Here is a 23,363-nt window from a genome sequence, read left to right as displayed (position 1 = left end):
GAAAGCGAAAAGCAACGAATGCAGCGAGCGCTAAACACACGTCTCCATACACGTTCATTTACAGCAAATAGATGAGATAAAAAATTATATATTTATATAATATATAATTTTTTATCTCATCTATTTGATGTTAAAAAATCTATACTATCTATATAAATTTGAATTGTAAAATAAAAATAATTTCTTTTTTCTACACTTCCCCAAGTTATCGCAGCCACGTTATACACACGTTGCGTCAGGCGTGGGTTAAATCTACTATAAATCGTGCAAGTCGAAGCATCGAGTTTGCATTATGACGCTCTTGAAGGCACGATCGAGGCGATCGTGCCTCTCGAAACACCCTAACAAGCGAACACGCGGGCTACGTTCGCGGCACGAAGCGCCCAGGCAAGGACGCCTAGCAATTTTAAAGATGATCGTCGAAGCGTCGAACTCGTTGCGAGCGTCTCGGAATCTCAGGCAAACGGGAGCGAGGGACCGCGTCCGATGAATATAGATCGGCTTTAATATTATCGCGCGGCCGTGAGACGCGATATCTACGTGACCGAGACGCCGAGAATCTTGGTTCGCGCGCGTAATACCACGTTCGGCGCGTCGTCGCATGTCAAGCACGGGCACGGGCGTTAACCGACGTACCTACGTAGAGCCGTTCGTGGATATCGCCACGAGCGTAATCACACGAACGCGCGGAGGAATTCGTTGATATTAATCAACGTCGTCGACGGCGCAGGCGAGAGAGGGCTTCAGGGATACAGGGTGGTGCACACCCGGCAATTTTCGAGATAATGGTCTCTCTCTCTCTCTTTCTCTCTGTACGTCGCACGCGAAAAGCCACGGCGTGATTACTTTCTAATTATCGGCAACGATGATTTCCCCCCATCTCCTCCCATGACGCGACTTAACGTGAGTAACCGTAAACGTGCGCCGTTTATTCTCGGGTGATCCCGGAGGAGCTTCGCCGTCGTCTTTTACCACCGTCGGATATTCACTTCGAGGAGACCAGGATCAGAGAGATAAAGAGAGAGGGAATATCGTATTTTCTCGATCCGCGTTAATTAATTAGCGGCCGAGGGACGGTTACGAGACGAGCACTCTCGTTTCTTCCAGGAGACACCTGGTAATTTCGTAGCGTGGCGTTTACGGGCATTATAAAATATACGTGAAAATGACGCGGCGACGATTCTCTTGCGGATAGCCGCAAGTGACAAGAACGGCCGGGTAATTTAGAATACGCGAGCCAGTCAAGAGTCGCGTCGGAGAAAGGCGGCGCCGAAATTAATGTTACAGAGAGAAAACCGCAAATTCGCGCCGCGAGATCTGAATTTCCAACTTTAATCGTCCAGGTGAGGGAAGACGCAACGTGAGCGTTTAATGAGAAAGAGAGACGCGCGGCCTGAACCTTATTCCTTCTTCTACGAAACCCGCTCTCGTTGCGGAATCATCGCGCGTATTTTCCCACGTATGAATTTCTTTTCGCTCGCAGTCCGGTTTCGCCGGCCAGTTTCGTTCGGGTTAATCGCTCTCTCGCGCTAATCGCAGTTCTCTAACTAAATCTTCCTTTCTTGTCAAATTATAGTCACACACAGTTATAAACTGGAAGAAGGCAGGGAATCGGTTAAATTATGGTTAACGCAGACATGCGTTAGCGTACATGCGTGAGAAACTGCGTAGACTCTCTTTAAGAATTTTTATCTAAAACTTATCAAGAGATCTTTCTTGGATGTTGACATTCGAAAATATTGAACCACTTTGTGTGTAAAATTACCAAAGAAATCAGTACTCGATCTATTCGCGAGTATAACATGCGTGCCATGCTATCAGATTATAAACGATCCGGCTGTACCGGATGTACGATCGTCGCCGATTGCGTTATCGGAAGTCGTTCGCTTTGTACGGTGCGATCGATGAAATCGCGCGCCCTTCATACAATCATAATTTTCATAATACGTGGTCGAGCAGGCGGGCGGAGGACAGGACGCGCGGTGGGACCGGAAGCCACGGTTTGTGTCCAGCCGTTGAACCTGGTCTCGTTTAATTCCGCTCACGGAGCGGCACCGCGAAGCGAACCGGGGCTATTATAGCGCTGCATCGAGCACGGATGATGTTATATACCCGGAGGCTGTCCACCGTTGAACTATCTCTCCTCCTCCTTTTTCTCTCCGTTCTCCGTCTCGAGTTTCCACCGAGCGAGAGCCGCCCTCTCGCGAAGGTGAGGCATTTAGTCGTCGCTAAATGGCACCCGCAACCGAAGGAAAGAGAGAAAGAAAAAGAAGAAGAGAGAAGTCAGGCTACGGAGGATTAACCCGCGTAAACCTTGCTAATTTCCACGACTGAGAAATACCAATCGGTATATACATATACTCCGACTGGATTGCGGATGCATATATACGGCAGGAAGCTTAACGCGAATTTTAATTTCCTCCCGCAAATGCCTCGTTGTCGCCCGATGTATGTACGATGCAGAACCAGACCCGTGACGAAAGAAACGCTTTCAATCTCTCGCTGTCGCTGTCGATTATCATCGGCGGATTAGCGGACGGAGGAATGAGCAGCGAGACGATCGCGTCCAAGAAAATTACATCCTCGCGCCGCATCTCATTCTACGAGACACTTGATATACGCGTGCAATATCGTACGTTAACCGGTTTGACAATATCCGCTTGATGATGTAAGACTGTCGTAACACGTCGTTGAGGCTCGTTGTGGACAATTAAAAATTTTTAATAAGCAATTTTCTTAAAAATTATATAGATTAGAAAAAATATTTTATATATTTTTTAAAATAATTTGATTTTATTAAATTGTGATATGTAGATGATAATTATATAATTGCAAATTTTACGTTGATTATAATGATCCGTATTATAAAGTCGAAATAATTTTAACAAAGAAAAAAAATTAGAACATTACTATTGTAATCAGTCTTTCAAGTCAGACATGTTTTGCGTGTCTCTGTATCCGAATCCGATTACGATTAAGAATAGATCTATCCGTGGATTGTAATTGGCAGTAATCGCAAGAACTTCCTTAATCGTTCGCGGACAGGTGCATTTCCTAGACGTCGTTGATGATTATCGAGAACGGCGAGGGGGAGCGATTAAATGAATAAGAACTTATGGCAATAGGGAAGTAAAGAGCGTTGCGCGTTTCTTATAATGTCTAGTAAAACGCCCCGTTGAAAGATCATCCTGCCTATCCTAGATCGGTCCCGCGAATTTAACGATTCAGTCCTCCCTCCTCGGCCAAAGTACGTTGTAACTACGTCGTAACCGGTATTTTCATCGACACAGTTAATTACAATGTGCATGTCCGCCCGTTCGACAAATAGACTTGCCGCTCGGCGGCGTATCATCTGGCTGAAATACGGGAAACGAAGATCGCTCGCACGAAGGAGAAGAAGAAAAAGAACGCTCAGAAAATGGCCGCGCACGCGATGTTTCAATTCGAGAGCACCGCTTGCAATTTTTCTTAAAGATACAACGGAAGTTGATCTTACAATTAGTTGCGCAATGCTTTTTATTTTGCAAGAGCGTATTTGTGGGAGCGATCCCACAATCTTTCGCATAATATCTATGCACGTGAAACAACAAAAATTGCTTCTTTTTCGCATATTTTTTCTGTCTGCGCCAAGTATATACGTGTTATTTGAAAAATTAAAAATATCTAAAAGACGAGAAAATTAAAAAAAATAATATGTTACTCACGAGTTAGAGGTAGAGCGTGCCGACACGTCGCGGTGCTACAACAGTGACAGCTAGACGTGGCCCACATTTAGTCGGTGGCAGCGGTGCAGTCGTGACAGGCGGCGGAGTTTCCGGTCTCGTGCAACCAAGACCGCTTCCACCTCGTAGCTCCCAGACTAAATTTGTCAGCGATCGCGGTCTGCTTAAACGTCTCGATCTATAATTCATCAAGCAATATCGAAGAATATGATAAATGCTGGCCATGAATATTACTGACCAATCAAACGTCAACACGCTATACTTTGACAACTAATAATTAAAGACATAAATAAATATATGCATTAAAGTTACTTTGTCTGTGCATGTATATGATATGAATAATTCAATTATAAAAATAATTATTAAAATCATTTTACTTAATAGATTTTTTATATATGTAATAGAAGGGATTAAAGAAAATGCTTTTTTATATATGTATAATATTATCACAGAAATAGAGAGAAAGATTGCTTTTTCAAATAAAGGAAGAACAAATGAGAAATATATTTCGACAATTTATTCGACGTACCTTTTTTCTGGCAATTTGGCGCCCGCGCCGGAATCTCCCGACGTCCTTCCGCCCGAGTGACTCGAGTCCAGCGTGCCGTCGAGTTCCATGGCCTGTTGGAGATTCGTCAGGCTCTTGTAGCGTATATTGAAGAGCGGTGAACCGCCCTTGTAACCCGGCGGCGTTTCCTTCAACGGCGACGCGCTCTTCTGCCTCATTAACGGACGTCCACGTTGAGTGCCGCTGTTCTTCACGTACAGCTTCGCCAGAGGCGGCTTCTCCACCCGCGGCTGCGGCGCCTCCTTGACCGCGCGCCTCGTCCGTTTCTCCGCCTGGATCTTCTTCGTTGGTATCGTCTCGATCGGCGGCGGTTCCGGTCGATCGTCGAGCAAGGGCGCGATCGTCACCGTGACCGGGGTCAATGGCGGGGTCGAGCCTTGACCCGCGGCGACGAGAGGAATCTCATACGGCGACCTGACGCTCTTCGGTAACGGCGCGAAACCGCGCACGTAGTCATATATCTGATCGATCTCGTCATACTCCTCCGTGCAGGCCGACGATGACGGCGGTATCCTGTTCTCGTCCCGATAACCCGAGTGGCCGGAAGACACCTGATGGCCGTTGTTGCTGTGATAGTGATGATGATGATGGTGATGGCCGGCGCTGCTGTTTCTATGGTGACCTAGCGGCGCGTGATCCGAGTTGCTCGACGGTCTCCTGAGAAAACCCGAGCCGCTTCTCTGCCTCGAGGACTTGCCCTCGCCCAGACGACCGTCCAGCACGTGCGCTCGATCGGCCACGTCGGCGACCAAACGGGAGGCGCGTTCCACCAGCCTCGTGAACTCTTGCATCGATCTTAGGGCCTCCTCGTTCCGCGCCTTCACCAGCTTGAGCGGCGCCGCGAGCGGTAGCGCCACGGCCGCGCCTTCTCTTTGCAACGGGAGCGCGAACACGTGCTCCTCCTCGAAGGTCGACAGCAGCCTCAACTCGGCCACGAACTGCGACGACGATTTAAGCCCCCGCGGCGGCTGGCCGTGCACCAGTCTCACGGTGAGCGGCAAACGCTTGCTGAGAAGCGCCCTGGCGGTGTGTACGCCGCTGATGTTGTCCTCGCGCGCCAGGGCGCTGAAGCGGCCGCGTTGATCCATCCCGAGCAGCACGCTGTCGCCGCGACAGTCCACGCAGCGCAGAAATCGACCGCGACCGGGTAACGCCACTTCGCCGACGGTGAGGATCGTCTCGCCGGCGGCTAGGGTTCTCGTACCCTCCGGTACCACGATCCCCGAATCGTCGTCCACCCGACAGGCGATCGCGCGCACCGTCTCCCGCACCAGAGCACCTTCCTCCGGACATCTACGCGACAGCTCGTTCACCGACTCGATACCGCGCACCGCGCGACCTTCCTCGCTCAGAATCTCGAAGTAGCCCGCGTACGAATCCGGTATCGCGAGTCTGGGCCCCACGCCGACCACCCGCCGGCCCTCCTTGATCTTCACCGCCTGCGCCACGATTTTACGCCGACGGCCGGCCGATATCAGCAGCGCCGTGCTTTGTAAACTCGGCGCCGGTAGCGTCGGCACGCCCAGTCCGCCGTACTGGCCCTTGGTGATCTTGATCACGGCTGGCAGACGATACTTGGAGACGAACTCGCGCAGATACGTCGCCTCCTCGGCCCAGCGTGCCGCCGCGACGATGATCTGACCGTCGGTCGCGGCCATCGCCCCCCTCCCGGGCGCGAGATCGGGCCCGATCAGGTCCCCGACGATAGCTGAACGCTACTGCTGCTCCTGCTGCCCGCGCGGCGCGCCTCTATGCTCCATCTGTGGACACGAGGACGATCGTGCTTTAAGTAATACTTTCACGCTACATTTAGGCGGGTATAATAAGGAGAAAATTTTCTCTTAGAATTTACCCTGAAAATCATGGTAATCGTGGGATAATATAATATGGAAAGAATTTTATAAGAATTTCTCTGATTAATATTTATATTAAAATAAATTTGTGGTTTAATAAAGAATTATTTTATAAAATGTGCGTGATGCGTATGTATAAAGTATCTCTATAATTTAGCTCTACTTATTCGCCCTATTCGCTCATCTTTAGATCTAGTAAAATATGTAGATGATGATAATAATTAGTATTCAAGCATCTACTATGCTGGAGCTCGTACAGCTAATCTCTGTTGCGCGAAAGTACGCCCGCCTTTACCATGTTAATTTCGACAGACGAATGCTTGCCTTTCGGCACCGCTCGCCACTACTTCCCCACCAGCGCATTTGATGCACTTTTAATGCATCCTTTCCCACGTGGAGCACTATTGCGGTTCCGTGAAGCGTCCGGTACCTGCGCGAGGAGCTCTAATGCCAATCCATGGCTCTATAATAATATACGCAATGACCCGTCGTGTCATTAGTCAAGTTTCAATTACGGACCGGTTTCATAATTTCCGCAGCAAGGGCGGTCACCACTCAAAACCTACGAATGGCAGGTAATCACGTATCGTGGGCAGTGCCTCCGTTACTTCCTAGTTCGTCATTTAGAACGATGAGATGGGAAATGATGAAGGGAAAACCTCGCGCAAAATTGATCAAGTACCTAAGCGTATATCTAAAAGAATGAGATCATAGTTTTCTTCGATATAAAATATCACTTCATGTAATCATAATTCAATAGTCTACAAAAGAGAATAAAATAAGCATGCTCCTTAAAATGTTTTCTATAGAAATATAAATAAAGAAGTGAAGAATCATGTAAATTTGTAAATAGCGCGACGAATAACAGATGTACTATATGGATATTTATGCGACACATCTGCATAGTCCAGAACATTGTTGCGAGTTATCTAACTAGACACAATGGGTTTGCATATATTGTACGTTGATGGGTGTGTCTACGATTGTTTCGGGGATTTCTCCGAAGAGAGTCTCATCCATGGAAAGTAACGGTCGTGAGTCTAATAGTCGTGCAATGCGCGATTCACGATATTATATTATAGATAAATGGTTTCACGACTTGCGTTGATCGACACGGAAACGGTCAGCGAATAGCGACAAAAAAAGTAAACTGGTTCGTAAAATAATGTAAAAAATTTAATGCGTCCTCTATTATATGTCAAAGCTATATTTACGTCGTAAATGATCAAATAATAAGCGGAACGTTGCATTTATAAGATTGCGATTTAAAATGTTGGGAACATAATTTTTGCTGTATTTGAATTTCTACTATTAAACTATACGTATATAATAAAATATAATAATTATAAAACTCATAATAAAATATAAAATTATTAATTATATTATATAATTTTAAATTATATCAAATTATTTAACTATATAATTTTTTACTTTGACAAAAAGAAGAACTGAGATATATCAAGAGTTATAATAAAAAAAGATTACGATTAAAATTACAATAAAGATTTGTCAATACATATATGCAATTCTAATAAAAGAACGTCTGCATGCTTTACGAAGCGGATTTGTCGATATTGACGAGACTCGCTCATAGTAGTAGTTTATAACCACGATAGCTCACGATTATCACGTTACATTATGACGATCTGCACCCAGCGAAACACATTGCCCGTTACCTAACGAAGCGTATATAAACTTGTATATAGGTGTACGTGAATGGGCGTGTCGACGATTGTTTCGGATTTCTCCAGAGAGAATCTCCTTTTGGAGGAAAAGTAACTCGTGACTCGGTGCCCGGCGAATATTACATGATAATCTGGATTAAACGATTCCGCGCGGATCGCTTTCCAAGTTTTAAAGCACATTGTTTCACAGCTGCAACAAAGTTTTAACGCGCTTCTGGCAGCAAGTCAGACAATAAGTCTGGATAGAAGAAGCGGGAATTTCGAGGCTACATTTTACTCGCAGATTTACGGCGATTCGTCTGTCATTAAATTTCTTTTTCTTTCGTAAAACCTAAGTGAGAATTCAACGACGTTACGCAAAAATAAATTAATCCATCGAATAGCAGTTTAGAATAAATTGTATTTCAAATGCAATTTTTTTGTAATTTTGAGTTGATGCAGTTTTGCATAATATTCAATTAGTGGAGAAAGTTGCGGATAGTTATTAAGAGAATAAATCATTATATGACTCTCTATATACATACATGTATACAGTTAACAAAAAATGGAGATTTTGTAAAGTTTCTTGGAATACCTACAAATATAATCAATTGTTAAGTATTTTATATATATATATATATATATATATATATATATATATATAATTATAGACCAATGCAATCATCCCGATTAATTGTTTCGATAACTAATAACGAGATAACTGTCGATGAAAAAATGCGTTTCCTAAAGATAAGACTTTTATTACTCCTCGGACCGACTCCTATATAATCCCGAAGCTGATAGATGAATTAATTCCATTTACGGTGAACCGCGCAACGGCACCGTGCATAAGATGGGCCGCAGACAATACGAGATAAGAACGAGGTGACCAATGACCCGGGGCTTCGTGACAGGCGTGCCTCTAGGAAGTTATTCGACATACTCGTTTATTTTTCTTGTTCCTTCTTTCTCCCTGATACTTTATTTGCGCGAGCGTGCACGTGAACTTCCGCGGTTACATCTAAGAGTGATCCTTATTATGAAACCGATAAACAGATGATGTAATTAATGTGAAACTTAGTGCCCGCTAATAGGTCGAAGCGAAAGTTTCGCCAGCAAACCCATCGCTCGAATCTCGGACGACTTCGCGATCCGCTACATTGCAATAATAATTTTTCGATAGAAGCTTACATATGTCATGCATTTAATATTTTAATGTTTTTTTCATTTAAAGCTTATGAAGATTTGATTCGAGGTATTTTTATATATTTTTCTCTAATTTCCATTTAAGAAATTCTCATCAATTTTTCAATTAAAACGTTTCAAGCTTGCATATTTTCACTTCTTTTATAAATTCGCGAAAAGTCTATCGTTTTTCTTCGCACGATTTAAACGAATTCTTTCCTAAGATGTAAATTTACTTCAAATTATGAAAGAAAATTGCATCTTTAAAACATCATCTCTCTCCATCTGTCTATCTATCTATCTATTTCTCTTCGACAGTTCTGGGGCACCTCATGCGGACAAGTTTCTCGCCTATACCCGACAGCTTCCCCGACGTCCGGGCGCCTTTGCATTACGAAAGCGGGTCCAGCAGTGCGACCGGCATAGTTGCACGTCACGTGCATATGCCTAGGCATAATTAGATTAATGCACCACGAAATTGGATTAAGAAACCGAAGCGCCGGCGGGGCCCCGCGCCGCCCCCACGAGGTACGCTCCAGGCGGAGCACGTTTCTCCCTCTCTCTCTTTCTCGAAACGCCACGGGGTTAATTAATCTTCGCTGGAAAGCGGGTGGTAAACGACGCGTCACGTACAGAGACGGAGCGCGTATAAATCATTTCGAGTGCACGTCGCGTCGCGGCGGCGGCGGCGGCTTCCGCGGGTAAATTGCGAGCGTTAATCGCAGGCCGGTTTAGAACAGGCCGCGAAACCGCTAGGCTGGGGATGGAGAAAACGGATTCTTGGGAACATTACGAATTCAACGAATTACAGCATTACTTCGTGACATAGACACATTAAGAGCGCTTTTTAAAAATTCTAAAAAAGAAAGAACAATTTTTTCGTGCCAAGTTTTTCTTCCTTAACGCGTATCAAAAGTTTTCATTTTTAATATAAAATATAAATGCGAAATTAGACAATTCGGTCGAATTTTCTGTACAGTCCTTCCAATGAAAAACCGGTCATTCGCGCGAGTCGTCGTCCGATCTCCGATCGGATCGCGATCGATTTTTGCAGACGGCACGCATTCCTTAGCGAAGTATAGTTACGACCGCGATAAAGCGACACGACGAAGGGCCGCGCGCTGTCGATCGCGTCGTTACGCATATCGATATGTACGCGATACGATATGTTCGCGATTAGAAGCGAAAACAATTGGTCGGTGTCGAAACCCCCCCCCCCCTCCCCTTCGAGGAGACAAAAGGGGCACACGATGTCGTCGGTGAAAGCCGCCCGGCGCGGCGTCGAGAGCCGCGGAGCATATAATTCGAAGGCACGTCGATAAATCAGCTGGCAGAGCGAGAGAGGAAAACGTCGGACCGTGTTGCGACACGGTTTGTCTATCGGTGGGCGACGAGCGGTATACATTGTCATTAAGATCGACGAGCGTCGATAAGTAGCTCGCCGCGTGCATCCGGCATCGCAATTTTCTATATTCTCAATCACCTCCGTTCCGTTCATTTTCAATTTCACGCCGACGAGCTTTGCGCTTTCGTAATTTTACACGATCGGATTACGCAAAGCGGATTTGTCTCTATTAACTCGTAAAAGATTGATTTAACACCTTCTTACGTTCTCTCTCTTTCTCTCAATAACGTAACGTTAAAATATATATCAGCTGATATTATATGAAGAATATATATCAGAATAAAATAAAGATGTGCGTAACTCGAACGATTCAGGAGAAGAAAGGACGGATCGTGCAAACGGATCGTCGGTCAAAGAGATTGCCGGAGCAATCATTAACCAATTACTCCGATTCACTTAATCGGAGGGGGCAGTTTTCGAGAGGGACCGCGTGCCATCGGGCTCGCGCGACATTCTACTCTTTTTCCACGGTCGACCCTTGACTTGTTCTCTACACATCTCGGCAGTCACCTCCTGCAAACCGTAATAACTTCCTCATGAACAAGCAAGAACGCCACCATCCATCATCCTGTGGCTCACGGTTCTCAACCTTCGACAACGTTTCTCACTTTTGGTGACCTAATAAACATTTCTCTTTTGCACATGTATCTCTTGGTTTAAATGTGTGCCAAGTATAAGGCTTTCAAAACATTGAAAAATATAAGATGTCTATGTAATCGACAGATAGAATTTCTGTTTGAGTTTTAAATATTTGCAGAAGAAAAGCGAAATCTCGGAGAGATAATTATTCCACAATATTTATGAATATATATTAATTATGTATTCAAAATATGACATTTCAAGACATTCGCCGAGGCAAATTTTGTCTGCGATATATCTGGCGATGATGCACCGTCTCGAGACCGAATATTTTTGTGCGAAGGACCGTCTCGCCTCTCGAGACGAAATAACCGCCTCCTTAAAATTCCGCGCCGATCGCTCCAACGTCTCAATAATTGCTAATTGGAAGGTGACCCGTCTTTAAAAACTGGTCGCACGTCGTCCATCTCGGATCAACTTGTCAGCTTCGATTTAGCGGGTTGTAACAATTCTCTTTCTTTCTTTTTACTTTTTTCTTTTCCGAGAAACTGTTTACAAACATTTCTTAAATATAAATTTATGTACCCCCTTATCTCTCATAACATGTATTTGAATTATCAGCAATAAGAGATATAATCTTAAATTATATTTAAATTATGTTAACTCTGGTATCAAACTTACCGCGCGAATTGGAAATATCTATCTAAATATTATTATAGTTTATGAAATTAATTGAGTTGAAAAAATTTCAATTAAATTTTCTCAGGTTCTGAAAAAAAATAATTGCAATTTTTTCCAGCATGTAATATCAAACGATTTGCGACAAGAGCCTATAATTCCATCTATTTATCCATCCGTCCGCATGTGTTTCGCCTCTCGGTATTATTCGCGCTTTCCTTACGATAAAGTTGCGAGGTCTTCATCGGGGAGCGTTGATCGCGCAATCTTTTCACGTCTACCTTCTCCCGGAGCGGATCGCTCTCGCGGGATGAGCACCGCTTGCAGGGACGAGTACAAATTAATATTAAATTGAATTATAATGACAGTGTTTACCGAGGGGCAGCGCATAGCCGTGCGCTGCACCGGCAGCCGCTATTCGCAATGGATGGCACGAACCCTGCAACCGCCTCGTCTCGTCATATTTTATGCAATGTACATTAACACTGCCGCGGCCGCGTGCTCGTGTGCACACGTGTTCGTTAGTGGCCGCTTTTACGCCGCTAAGCCAGGATGCGGGCGACACGTCGACGTGTTTCTCGCGTCGTCGCGACGCCAATATATGCCGTAGGATTCTACCGTGTCGTGTAGCGAAACGCCATTACGACAAGTCTGATGGTATTGACACGCAGAGAAAACGTGTACCACGATTGGATTGATAGTATATCTCTCTCTCGCGTGTATATTTTCGAAATATATAAATATTATCTGGAAGAGAGAATGATTAATATCCTTATAATATCTTGCGGCTGTAATTTCCTTTCTCGCGTGTCGAGTTTTCAATCGATCGATTGAAAGAGCGCGATCTCGTTTGCTCGATACAGCTTCGATACTCGGATTATTCCGCGGATAGGCAAATCGAAGCCTATTTGTTCCACGCTACCATCACTGTCGATATACGTTACGTAGTAGCGCACGTGCGCAATCGTTAATAGGAGCGCAAAATCAATTGGAAAGTCCGGTAGAAAAGCGACCAAGGCACAACCGGTGACTGCAGAATTGTCGATACACAACCGCTGACAACCTTTCCAATTGTGCAAGATCTCGATGTCAAATCGATTTGCCGCGGGAGAAATTCAGTAACGACAAAATCTGTTAGACGTTTCGTTAAACCTTTCGCGATGAAACACGTGTCACCGCGGTGACGTAAACTAATTTTCAAAGGTCTCGAGATCGATTTGATGAATTTATTTGACAAAAAACTTCCGTGATTGCATGACAGGAATAAAATTTTCTCTGACAATTGTCAAAGAGAATAATAAATAAAACTAAGAATTTAGGAAGCAGATTTGCTTTTTGAGTATAAAGACGTCTTCCGATGCGTTGCCGGATCCGAGATAAGGCATTCGATAACGCTTTCCACTGATAATACTCTGATCGGACGCGCAGTCCCGCCGCGATTGACTGATTAATTCGCGCTTATAATAAGCTCATTACGCTGTCGCCTAATAAGGTGCGAGGCGCGGAAATAACGCTAACCGTAATTACGTGGAGCGGAATCCATATATCGCGTATTCGTCGCTGCGTGAGATTTATAGTATATCGTCAGTGTTTATTGCACAACGCAATAAGTCGCAGGTATAGGCACGCAAGTGAGTAAATCGCCCCGCGAGAGCGACACCGCGATCGCGTAAATCATCACGCGCGTTTCCCGGGATTAATCGCGCGGCTTAAACGAGAGCACCGGTTCACCTTGATCTTGAAATTTATTAATGGGTAGGTACAGACATACACACGTTTATATTGTGCACGAGAATACAGAGAGAGAAAGAGAGAGGGATAAAGAGACCTCCTGATATCGGTGGGGAAAGATATCGCGAACGGTTCATTGAGTTATGGTATTATCGAGCCGAGGGGGTGAATACACCCGTTCGGGGGGTGGGAGGGGCAGAGAAAAACGGAGAATTTAATCACCGATCTGTTCGCCGCCGCGATACGGTATGCCTGTATCATGGTATTCTCCTTAAAGACGCGTATTAATTCATTATCTTATAATTGTCGGCGTACGCGAGTCTGAAAGTGCGCGCCGACCGAATAGCGTGCTTATCAGCCGATATTAGTTACTCCCGGTATCTGGAATGTGGTGGAGGATGGGGTGGAAGATACGAATTCCTTCTTGGCCGTATTTGTAGGGCACTAGCGTGCGGAGCTAGTACTATCGTTCTTGCGTTTTTGCGATCTGCATCTCGATATCGTCGCGATTACAATCGAGGTGATAATATATTTCACGCGTAATTGATCATTTTAATGTGCTTGTAAATTTATGAAAAATTTGAAACGTTCCCGCAACAGGCGATTTATGGTCATCAACATATATTTAATTATTTACAATAGAGATAATGTATTTTTTCCTAACGCTTCTATTATATTTTATGATATTCAAGCTTCTCAATTTTTCAATATCTTTTGCAGTCAAGGCTCCTCGACCATGATGGCACTTAAAAGTTTTAAAAATAAAGCAACTGTGTCTGACAGTGTAGGAATACAATCAATTTCTCTTTCAACCAGAAATATAAATGGCAGAAATATAGACTCGCCGAACCGACGACTACAACGATCGTCTGGGGTGACACGCGATTGGGTCTCGAAAAAGCAAGGATAGCTAGAATACGAGTTGAACGGTACGAGCCGAAAGGTAAAGAGAAACGCTCGTTCAGAGAATCAAGCGAGAGACAGAAACAGCGAGAAAGAACATTTCGCTTTCAAGTCTATTTCATAACAAAGCCGCAGCCTCGCTGCAGAACCTCGCAGTCTGCGGTCGGCGAGGGAGCAGAAAAAGACGGGAAGAAAAAGAGAAAAAAAAAGAGAAGAAAAAAAGGATCTCGGTCTGTGCACTGTTGTGCAGCGGCGTGTCTTACGTTTGTAAAATTGCAGTCTTCGATCTCGCGCCTCTTTTCTTCTCGCTTATTCCCTCTTGTTCGCTCATAAAATCCCGTGTACCACCTTCGGTACTTTAGACCAGGCGCTCTTTCTTTCCTCTTCACACCCCCGGAAAATATGCATGATTGTTTGCCTTCTCTTATCTTCGGTAATTAATCATCTAATCGCGCATTTAATAGTTTGTATATCTGTGCTCGGCTAGTCATTCCTCTATTATTATTTTACTTGTCCATAACATAACTAATCATTTCACTTGTATATTATTACAAGATAATATCTGCTAATTTTTTTTCACTTAAATTTATATGCATTTTATCTACTTTATAATATCATTTTTATCTATTTAAAAAAGATCTACTTCATTCGGGATAAATTCATTATTTAATGTAAAAAAAGAATGCATTAGATCGAATAATTTCGTACCTCTCTTTCCGCAACTCGTACTTTACGCAGAATAAACCGAGATATTTTTTGCAAGAGCGAAAACAAGAATTTTCTCGTCGTAGACCGATTTGACGATGATGACGTGGTGCAAGAAATCACTCTCGTTCCTCTCGAGTTGAGATCTAAACGGCGCAACGATAGGGAACGCAAACCAGTCTCAAGTGTCTCCAATGATCGAAAATAAACACGATTATATTTTCCATGGACGTAATGTTTGTTAATTGCTGTCTAACGAACGAGCTACAAAGAAATTACGAAAAGCAAGAAATATTTCATTGAACTTCTCGAAATTGAGCATAAAAATCATAATAAAACAAGTCGGTCGTGTGTGTGGATTCGATATAGTAATATAATTCGAACAATATAAAAATCAGACTTGTGATGTCGGAAGCAATAGCTTTTAGAAAACGTATTTCAAGAACGCATTGCATAAATTTTAGATGATATAACTGTGACAATTTCTTAATTGGAAAGTACATATGTCCTATATTTATACATTTATACTATATTAATCTATATAGATGAAAAGCCTTTCGCAGATTGAAATTACCACATATACCGCGCGACGCAGTCGTACTTTCCAAGACACGTTCTAAATGCAGGAAACGGCGTGTAGAGTAAACCGATTGTGACATTTACGCGTTGCAACATATCTGTATTACGCTGCGCTATTATCGTGAACATTAATCAGTGTTCGAAAACCGTATGTATGTTGCAAACAAAATATATATTAAATATTTTATATTAGTATCTTTTATAGAATTTCCTTATATTCACGTGCACAAAAAGAAATATTTTATCACATTTACACATCAAAAATTAAATATGTTTAGTAAGTTTTGTTTAATGAATCAAGAAAAATATTTTACATATTTTAATATTTCATTAAGAGATATGCTGACATTTTTGTATTTTCTATAAACTCATTTTAGATGCTTATTTCTTAAATATATTTATCATTAAACTTTTTCTGTTTCTTTCCTTAGTCCCAATCTCTTAACGTTATATTTATTGTTGCGCCAGAGGCAGATAGATTAATTGTAAGATAGATATATTTCTCGTTTCACGTGTGAAATATAAACGTCATCGGGCGTCCGGTCGATCAAAGATTGCGCCCACGATGTGAAATATCGATTATACATATAGTAAAAACAAAAATGGGTCACATGAACCGCGAATGGGCAACAAAAATCCGCGTAATGCACGCCTGAACGCGGTTTAACGATACGAAAAAATGGCTGATCAACGATGATTAATTCGGATCTCAACGTGGCGCCGTACGACTTTGCTACTGTCTTAATGGATTATTAATGTTAATGTCGGCGAAATGAGAAGGGATACTATAAAATTACACGTTCTAAGCACACATTCCCTAAGGCGTGCAGCCGCGTAATTCGTGCTTTGCGTATTAGCAATGTTACGATTTCGTTTAAATTGGTTCTCCGCGCGCCTCGTTTACTCGTTTTAAACAAGCGCTACCGTTCATTACACAGCAGAGAATGCGATATTAACGAAGAAATAATTCCTCACAGAGAATCACACAACGATCAAGGATCAAGGGCGGAAAGCACGCGTTCACAAAGTAACGCATATATAAATTTCGAGTTGGACAAGGACTACGTCACTTTTATTACTTTGATATCGCGTAAATGCACCAAAAGTTTAAAGAACACGATATCGTATTCTGGAAAAAAAACAGAGCAGAGAATTAAAAAAAAAATCCTTTTGCTTAACATGCCTTACGCGTTTTACGGTTCGAGTTTCATCTTGATCGAATACGCTCGATCGAAGCGAATTCACAAGCGAACGTGCATGCAAAAAACGAGGAAGTTCCTCGATGCCTCGATCTCGGCCAATTAAGGACACGCTAGCAGAGTCCGAAACCGAAGGACCATCTACCTTGTCCTGTCACGCGTACGAGACGTAGTCGTGTCGCAACGTACTTTATACTGTCCGTCACGCGATTTTTTATGCATCAGTCGCGAGAGCAAGACTCGGAAACATGTTTTATTCAATTGCTAAATTTATTTATGCGCCGGCAAATATCCCTCGTCAGAAATTGTAATGAAAATTTAAGAATACTTTAATATTCTTCTTGCATACACATTCGCGCCCCTTCCATTTTTTAATATTTATATAATAATTAATATAATAATTTAATATAATAATTAATATATAATATTAAATCAATATATTCTCTCATACGTAACTTGACTAATTCTCATAAAAAATTAATTCTTAAAAGTGTCCATTCATTTTATACAGTCGAGAGCTTTTTTTCTCAAGACTGACACTTTTAGCGTTCTTCGTGAGTATATTTTTTCGTTCCATTCTTTTCGTTCAGATACACGCTTGTCGTTCCCGATACTCGTGAGAAAGTCGCAGAGAATCCATCTCCGATCCCGCGGATCGGATGTAATCGAACGAGCGAGCGATGATATCGAGGATCTCGCTGAGACGTTCGGTTGTCTAAACGGATATGCTATTCCGGAATCTTCATTACTGTGAAAGAATCCTCGAGAAGGTACTCCATTCTACATAGTAACAATGCTCACGGTTAATTGCTCGCCGTGTTCGGCGCTGATGAGTCGCTCAAGTAGGAAGTCTTCGATCACAGAATTTTTTTTTAAAGGAAGTATTTCCTAGAGAAGTATGCTTTCTGATATATACGAAACGTAAGAATCATTTTTCACCAACAATGATTTTATATATAGTTTTCAGTCTTAAATACACTTGCGTTTCCTAACTAAAAAAGGCTCAAAGAATGTTTATGACGATAATTTAATGCTTATCAGACAATCACTCTCTCTCTATGAGAATACAAAGATAATACCAGAAGAAAGAACATTGATCCCTGAACTTCCCGTCGTTTGTTGGTATCTCTTTAAGCGTCTTACTTGTACAATGTGCAATATTTTTTTAATGTTTCGCGCTCGTAAACATATGATAAGGATGGAAGTATCGAGAATGACGTCGTTGATGAAGCAGATAAAACGCGAGCGTAGCGTAACAACCCAGCACCGCGGTTGTTTTTCAATTTTCAAAGATTCTATCTTTGGTTGTATTACCCGGGAATTCGACTCGCAAGACCGAGTTGCAACCGAGAAAAGAGGAATATTAAAAAAGCAAGAAGGGAAAAGTCAACATAGCGTCTGCTAGATACTTCATATCTCAATTCATCGATGCATATACAATATCGTTCTACTTCTTCCCAGGCAAAAGTGACTTCGTTAAACAATAGTCCCGGCACTTCCTCGGACGATCCATCCATCAGACACATCCGAACGAAATGACGATGATATATCTAACTCGATCATTTTTTCCTTGGTAGAATAATAAAGGAAGATGATTTTTTAAGATAATAAAATCTCAAAAATCTTATTCTACCGACGAAGAGAACCGTTCGACGGTCCAAACAGAATGTAACGCGATCGATCCTTCCCCGGGATATCTCCCGCTGCGGAATCGTGGGGTACAACGGACGAGAGGACAGCGTGTCCCTTCTTCGGTCTTCGTCGTTCGCGGTCGCCGTGGTGGCGATAATGCTAATGCCGCTACGCCGGTGATTCCGCGCGGGGGTAAGGGATGTAAAACAAGAAGCACGAGGAGAGAGCCGCTCAACGCGAATCTAAATATAACTAGGATGTGCAGAGAGGCGCCCACCGCGCGCTTCTCCTCTGCAAGAAAGAGATAAAGAGAGAAAGCCTCCTGGCGGTCGTCTTCCGTTGGCGCTCAACGACCTAACCGAGAGAGAGCTGCGATCTCGTGCACTCGAGCTACCTCTGGCCCGAAGGGGAAGGAGGAAGGAGGAGAACGAGGAGCCTTCGACCGGTCAAAGGTGCAGGCGCTCTATACGTGCGCGTGTACCGTTCGCGTTCTAGGCTGCCCGCCTGCCTTAGCTGGCTGGTACTACTTGATGGCTGTACACCGAGTACTCGGTGTCCTCATCGTATTTGCATCCCCGACGGAAGATGCACTTCTGTTCCCCGATCGCTACGGCCATTAGTCTAGAATACATAATTCAATGTGGATTCTACGTCAATCGGTCGGAGAGAAAAATTCACGGCCTTTCGTTCACGGACTTCCGCCTTCCGCTGTTATATGGAGAAACGTTACGGCGAAAATCATATATAATATGTAAACATAATAAACTCTAATTCTATATTCTTGATTGTACATCAAAGTACAGGCATTAAACTCACTGCACTCGATGCCGCCATATGCGGCATCAACAATTTTTTCAACCTATACGTCTTATTTTTGATGTTATGAGTTGATCGTCAATTCTAAAAGTGTCGTGAAACGAGACAGTTGTTGTTTTATCCATCTACCTATAATTGCTGGTGATTATGGTAGGTAGCAAAAAGGATGCAAAATGTATTTTTTTCTTTTCACGTAAGGCGTTAGGTCCCGCGAAAATAGTTAGCCGCGCACGCATAATCCGCGCTGTTTACCATATTAATTGCGGACGGAGTCGGCTGCTGTGCGATTTATCCCGGTAAAATAAATAAGCCACGAAAAACCTTTTCATTTATTAACCCGTATCCTCCGAGAACGCTCGACGGGTTATTAACTTCGATTGGTGTCAATTATTTTGTTGCGCTGTGTAATCACTTTCAAACTGCGCGCAGATTTCACGAGACGAACGCATCGTCGATATACGCGTATACGCCTATACGCATCACGCTATTGCACGATATATTGCAGTGAATATGCATGCCAATGAATACATATACGCCGATCTGACATTTCGCTGTCAAAGTGCATTAACACTTAAAAACAGCAGAAATAAATGCAACAAAATCGAAACGCGTACAACACTCGGTTAAAGATGCAAACACAAGCTGTTCCAGGTAGTGCACACAAGTTTGCACTTAAAAATCTGCACAGTAAGTAAGTACAACACAGAACCTGCTAATGGATAGCGAGAGAAAAAAATCTTCTCCTACAGATACATTTTCTGGAGAATACTAAAATAACTTGCAATATTTATGTAAAATTTGTAAAATATGTTATAAGTAAATTTATATATTAAAAAATAAGATATATAATATAGAAAGAAATGTACAAAAATAATTAGCACACTTTCTGTAATTATTTAATTTTTCGAGAATTATTCTATATGTCTAACTCGTGTATTTTTCATAAGGGCGGAAAAATCCTGCAAAATATTCGAAATCTATCTAAATAATTTAATCGCATTTCCAGATAATAGTGTCTTGAAATTAAAGTTTTTGTCGCATAAGGAAGTAAAGCAAGAAATGCCATAAGAGGGACGGCGCTCCCATCAAGATCATCGACCACAGTTCCAAGTGCATCCCTTGGTATTCGCGTCCTTGATACGTGACAAAGGAGACGGACTCCGAGTCTGCAAGTCAATCTATTGTCCATCGGCAATGAGAGTTGTTATAAATCAACTCACGAGAGAATCCAGACACGCTTTTAATTCGTGCAAAGTCGATTATTGAACGACAAAAGTCAGCGACCACTGAGAGAGAGAGAGAGAGAGAGAGAGAGAGAGCGAGAGGTGAAAAGAAAAATGCATCGCAGGAAAAACTCTTGATCGCAGAATGGTTTTTGTACAGTACCAAAAAACTTTGTGAAAAAAAGAACTTCTCTCTTTTTTATAAAATATGTGAGTACTAATATTTCTTTTTAATTTCTTCATTATTATAATAAAGATATTCTTTGGACTAATGTTATAATTTATAAATTGACTTGAATTAATGCATAATAATGCATTTTCTTAAGGATAATTCTGCGCCAATTTTTTTGTCTACCTTTCGTAGCAGAATCGTTTATATATTTCATCAATCAGACTCTGTAAGGATGACTCTTTTCGATTGCCACATCCTCGACTTTTCCGTCGAAGAAACATCGAGGGGAGAAGATGAAAAGTGGAAGAAGGCAGGGAGTCTAAGGAGCATATTTTACGATCGAATCGATTATCCACGGCACTGTATGTGGCAACATCAACAACATACGTGTGTCAAACTTGAAGTGTCAAGGTCCTCTATATGCTGAAATTGTACGCGGATTTAATTAACGGACTCATTAATACAATAGATGCAATTTTATCTTCTCCTTACGATACTTTATCGAAATATTATTATTATTATATTATTATTATAATTGTATTAATACTATTAATACTATTAATACAATTGTCTAATTTTCTATTAAATCCGAAAAAATTACATAATGGCGAAAATTGCAATTAGTTTAACTATATGCCTATTCCCCCTCAAAAAATAATTATTCGGCATGTCAATATTAAAAATGTCACAAAAAATGATTTAATTAGAAATGTTTAATTAAAGAAAAATTTGAAAAATTGTGCGAAGAATAGTCATGAGAGGAATGAGCTCAAGTTATTATCATACGAAATTAAAAACGACGTAGTGAGACGATTCATCCGCGCAAAATAATTTATACAATTATTAGAGCCAAGGTTCTCATTATGCGACGAAAAAAACCGCGATGATGCACCGTAATTACTTTCAGTTCACTCAGTTCTCGTGAAATGGCAACGTTGGTGAACGACAGTGATCGAAATATCGTGTGCTCGGTTTTTCAAGTACATTTAACGATAATGCCTGCCTTCGATGCTATGTCCGCTCGGAACATTTCTGATTGCAATGTTTTTCTACGCGAGGCGTAAGGAGCGTATTTTACGATGGAATCGATTATCTACGGGCCTGCACGTGGGGAACTTGAGCAACGTACGTGTGTCAGACGAGCGAAGCAACCCAAGGTCTTCCACGGGTTGGAACTGACGGACAGATTTAGTTACGGCCCGTTGTTGTTGCAACCGCGCGCCACAATGCAACGTCGTCGTTCCGTGCAACAGCATCGGGAGAGCATCGTCAGGTAGCGCGTAGCCGGAGGGATAAAGAGCCACGGGTACTTCCGATTAGGACTTCTGACACGGTCGTATAAACAAGCGATTTATTTCTTTCGTAATCATCGCGCGGCTTTCCACGGGAGCTTTCGCGACTTTGATCGGCTATTAATTAACGCTCAGCGATGCGCGAAAAGATTTTATACAGATATTTCAGAAAGAAATTAAAAAATATAAGAATTTTATGAGAATTTCTCTGATTAATATTTATTATAATAAAAATAATAATATCTATTACAATAGATAGATATTAGTGATAGATATTATTATTTTTATTATAATAAATATCATATTGTCTCGCGATTACCATGCTTTTCAGGGTAAATTCTAAGAGACAATTCTCTCAAGTGTACGTCTTTCATCCATCAAACTTGCGATTAATTGAATTAATTGTTCCTTGAATTTTGATATAATTTTATTAAGAAAAAAATCTCTCCAAGACTCAAATCGATAGATGAAATCAGTGGCGATAGAGTTTTAAGACACCCAACGTGTACTTTCAGATAAGTATACGCGGCACAGAAATCTTTATTAGAGAGAGTTATAAAATCTCCTACACGATGCAAAAAGATAGGGGGTAAGACGCGAAAGTGTGGTAATGAAGGTTCGTCCGCGAGCGTTCGATAGCAAACTAGGAATTTCAAGCTCGCTCATCGATCATGCGGTGGTTTCGCTGGATTTTGTGTTCAGTCTGGTTCGAGGGAAACCGGTACAGCCTACGGCACAACGCAGCGGGGAAAAGGAAGATTGTAAGAGACTGGAGATGAAATAAAAGAATAAAGAAGTAACTAGAGTTATTACACGACGATATTGCACCTCTACTTACTCGTTACTTCAAAAATCTGTCTTGACTTGCACGTTTATATTCCATTTAATTACATAGAACATTTCTCAATACTTCTCTATAGTAACTCTCAATAAATTATATAAAATTAATCATTAAAATTCATAAACTCTTTCTGTTAAAAATTGTTTCGCGCGTTAATATTCAAGTATAAATAACAAATAATATATTTTTAACGTTGAAATATTTCCATCACGCGTACACGTAATTTTCTCGATCAACACAACCGTATTCATGTATGTAAATACATGTTATACGTTTTCGGAGCCACGAAATAACGTTGGACCCCGAGAGTTTGGTCCACGCCACGGGCAATAATAAAGATATTTATCGTTACCGTGCTTATGCAGTGTCCGAGGACAATGGGAGTCCAAAACGACAAAATATTCGATGTGCGGGTTTAGAGGAGATACGAGAGAGACCGGGACAAGTTTCGCGCCGACGACGGGAACTTTCGTGGGGATTTGCGAGGCACTCTGCAAAATAAATATCGTGCGACAGAGCCAGAACACGGTCGAGCACAGAGACGCGAGTTCTTTCGGGGTTCTCCTCTCGCGGATGCCGTCACTTCTTAGGGTCGATTGTTCCAACTTCTTGGTAA

The 23,363-nt window shown here is 42.2% G+C and overlaps 1 protein-coding gene across 6 annotated transcripts in view; it reads right to left on the bottom strand.

Moving 5' to 3' along the window:
* The window catches only part of Sano (CABIT domain-containing protein serrano), a 169,553-nt gene that overhangs the window by 44,405 nt on the left and 101,785 nt on the right, over nt 1-23,363 (bottom strand). For all 6 annotated transcript variants that reach the window (XM_083043795.1, XM_083043798.1, XM_083043796.1 and 3 more), the window contains 2 exons: nt 4,252-6,050; nt 3,705-3,900 (listed from right to left, as the gene is read on the bottom strand). In XM_083043795.1, coding sequence (XP_082899921.1) covers nt 3,708-3,900; nt 4,252-5,948 — 1,890 coding nt within the window. In that variant the 5' untranslated portion in view covers nt 5,949-6,050 and the 3' untranslated portion in view covers nt 3,705-3,707. The remainder of the gene's footprint in view (nt 1-3,704; nt 3,901-4,251; nt 6,051-23,363) is intronic.

The sequence above is a fragment of the Prenolepis imparis genome, unplaced genomic scaffold (assembly GCF_030444845.1).
Source record: "Prenolepis imparis isolate NDT839.2.m4 unplaced genomic scaffold, iyPreImpa1.0 SCAF_8, whole genome shotgun sequence".
NCBI classification, from domain to species: Eukaryota; Metazoa; Arthropoda; class Insecta; order Hymenoptera; family Formicidae; genus Prenolepis; species Prenolepis imparis.
Note: the sequence above shows the minus strand (reverse complement) of the source record. Positions and strands in the feature narration are given on the sequence as shown.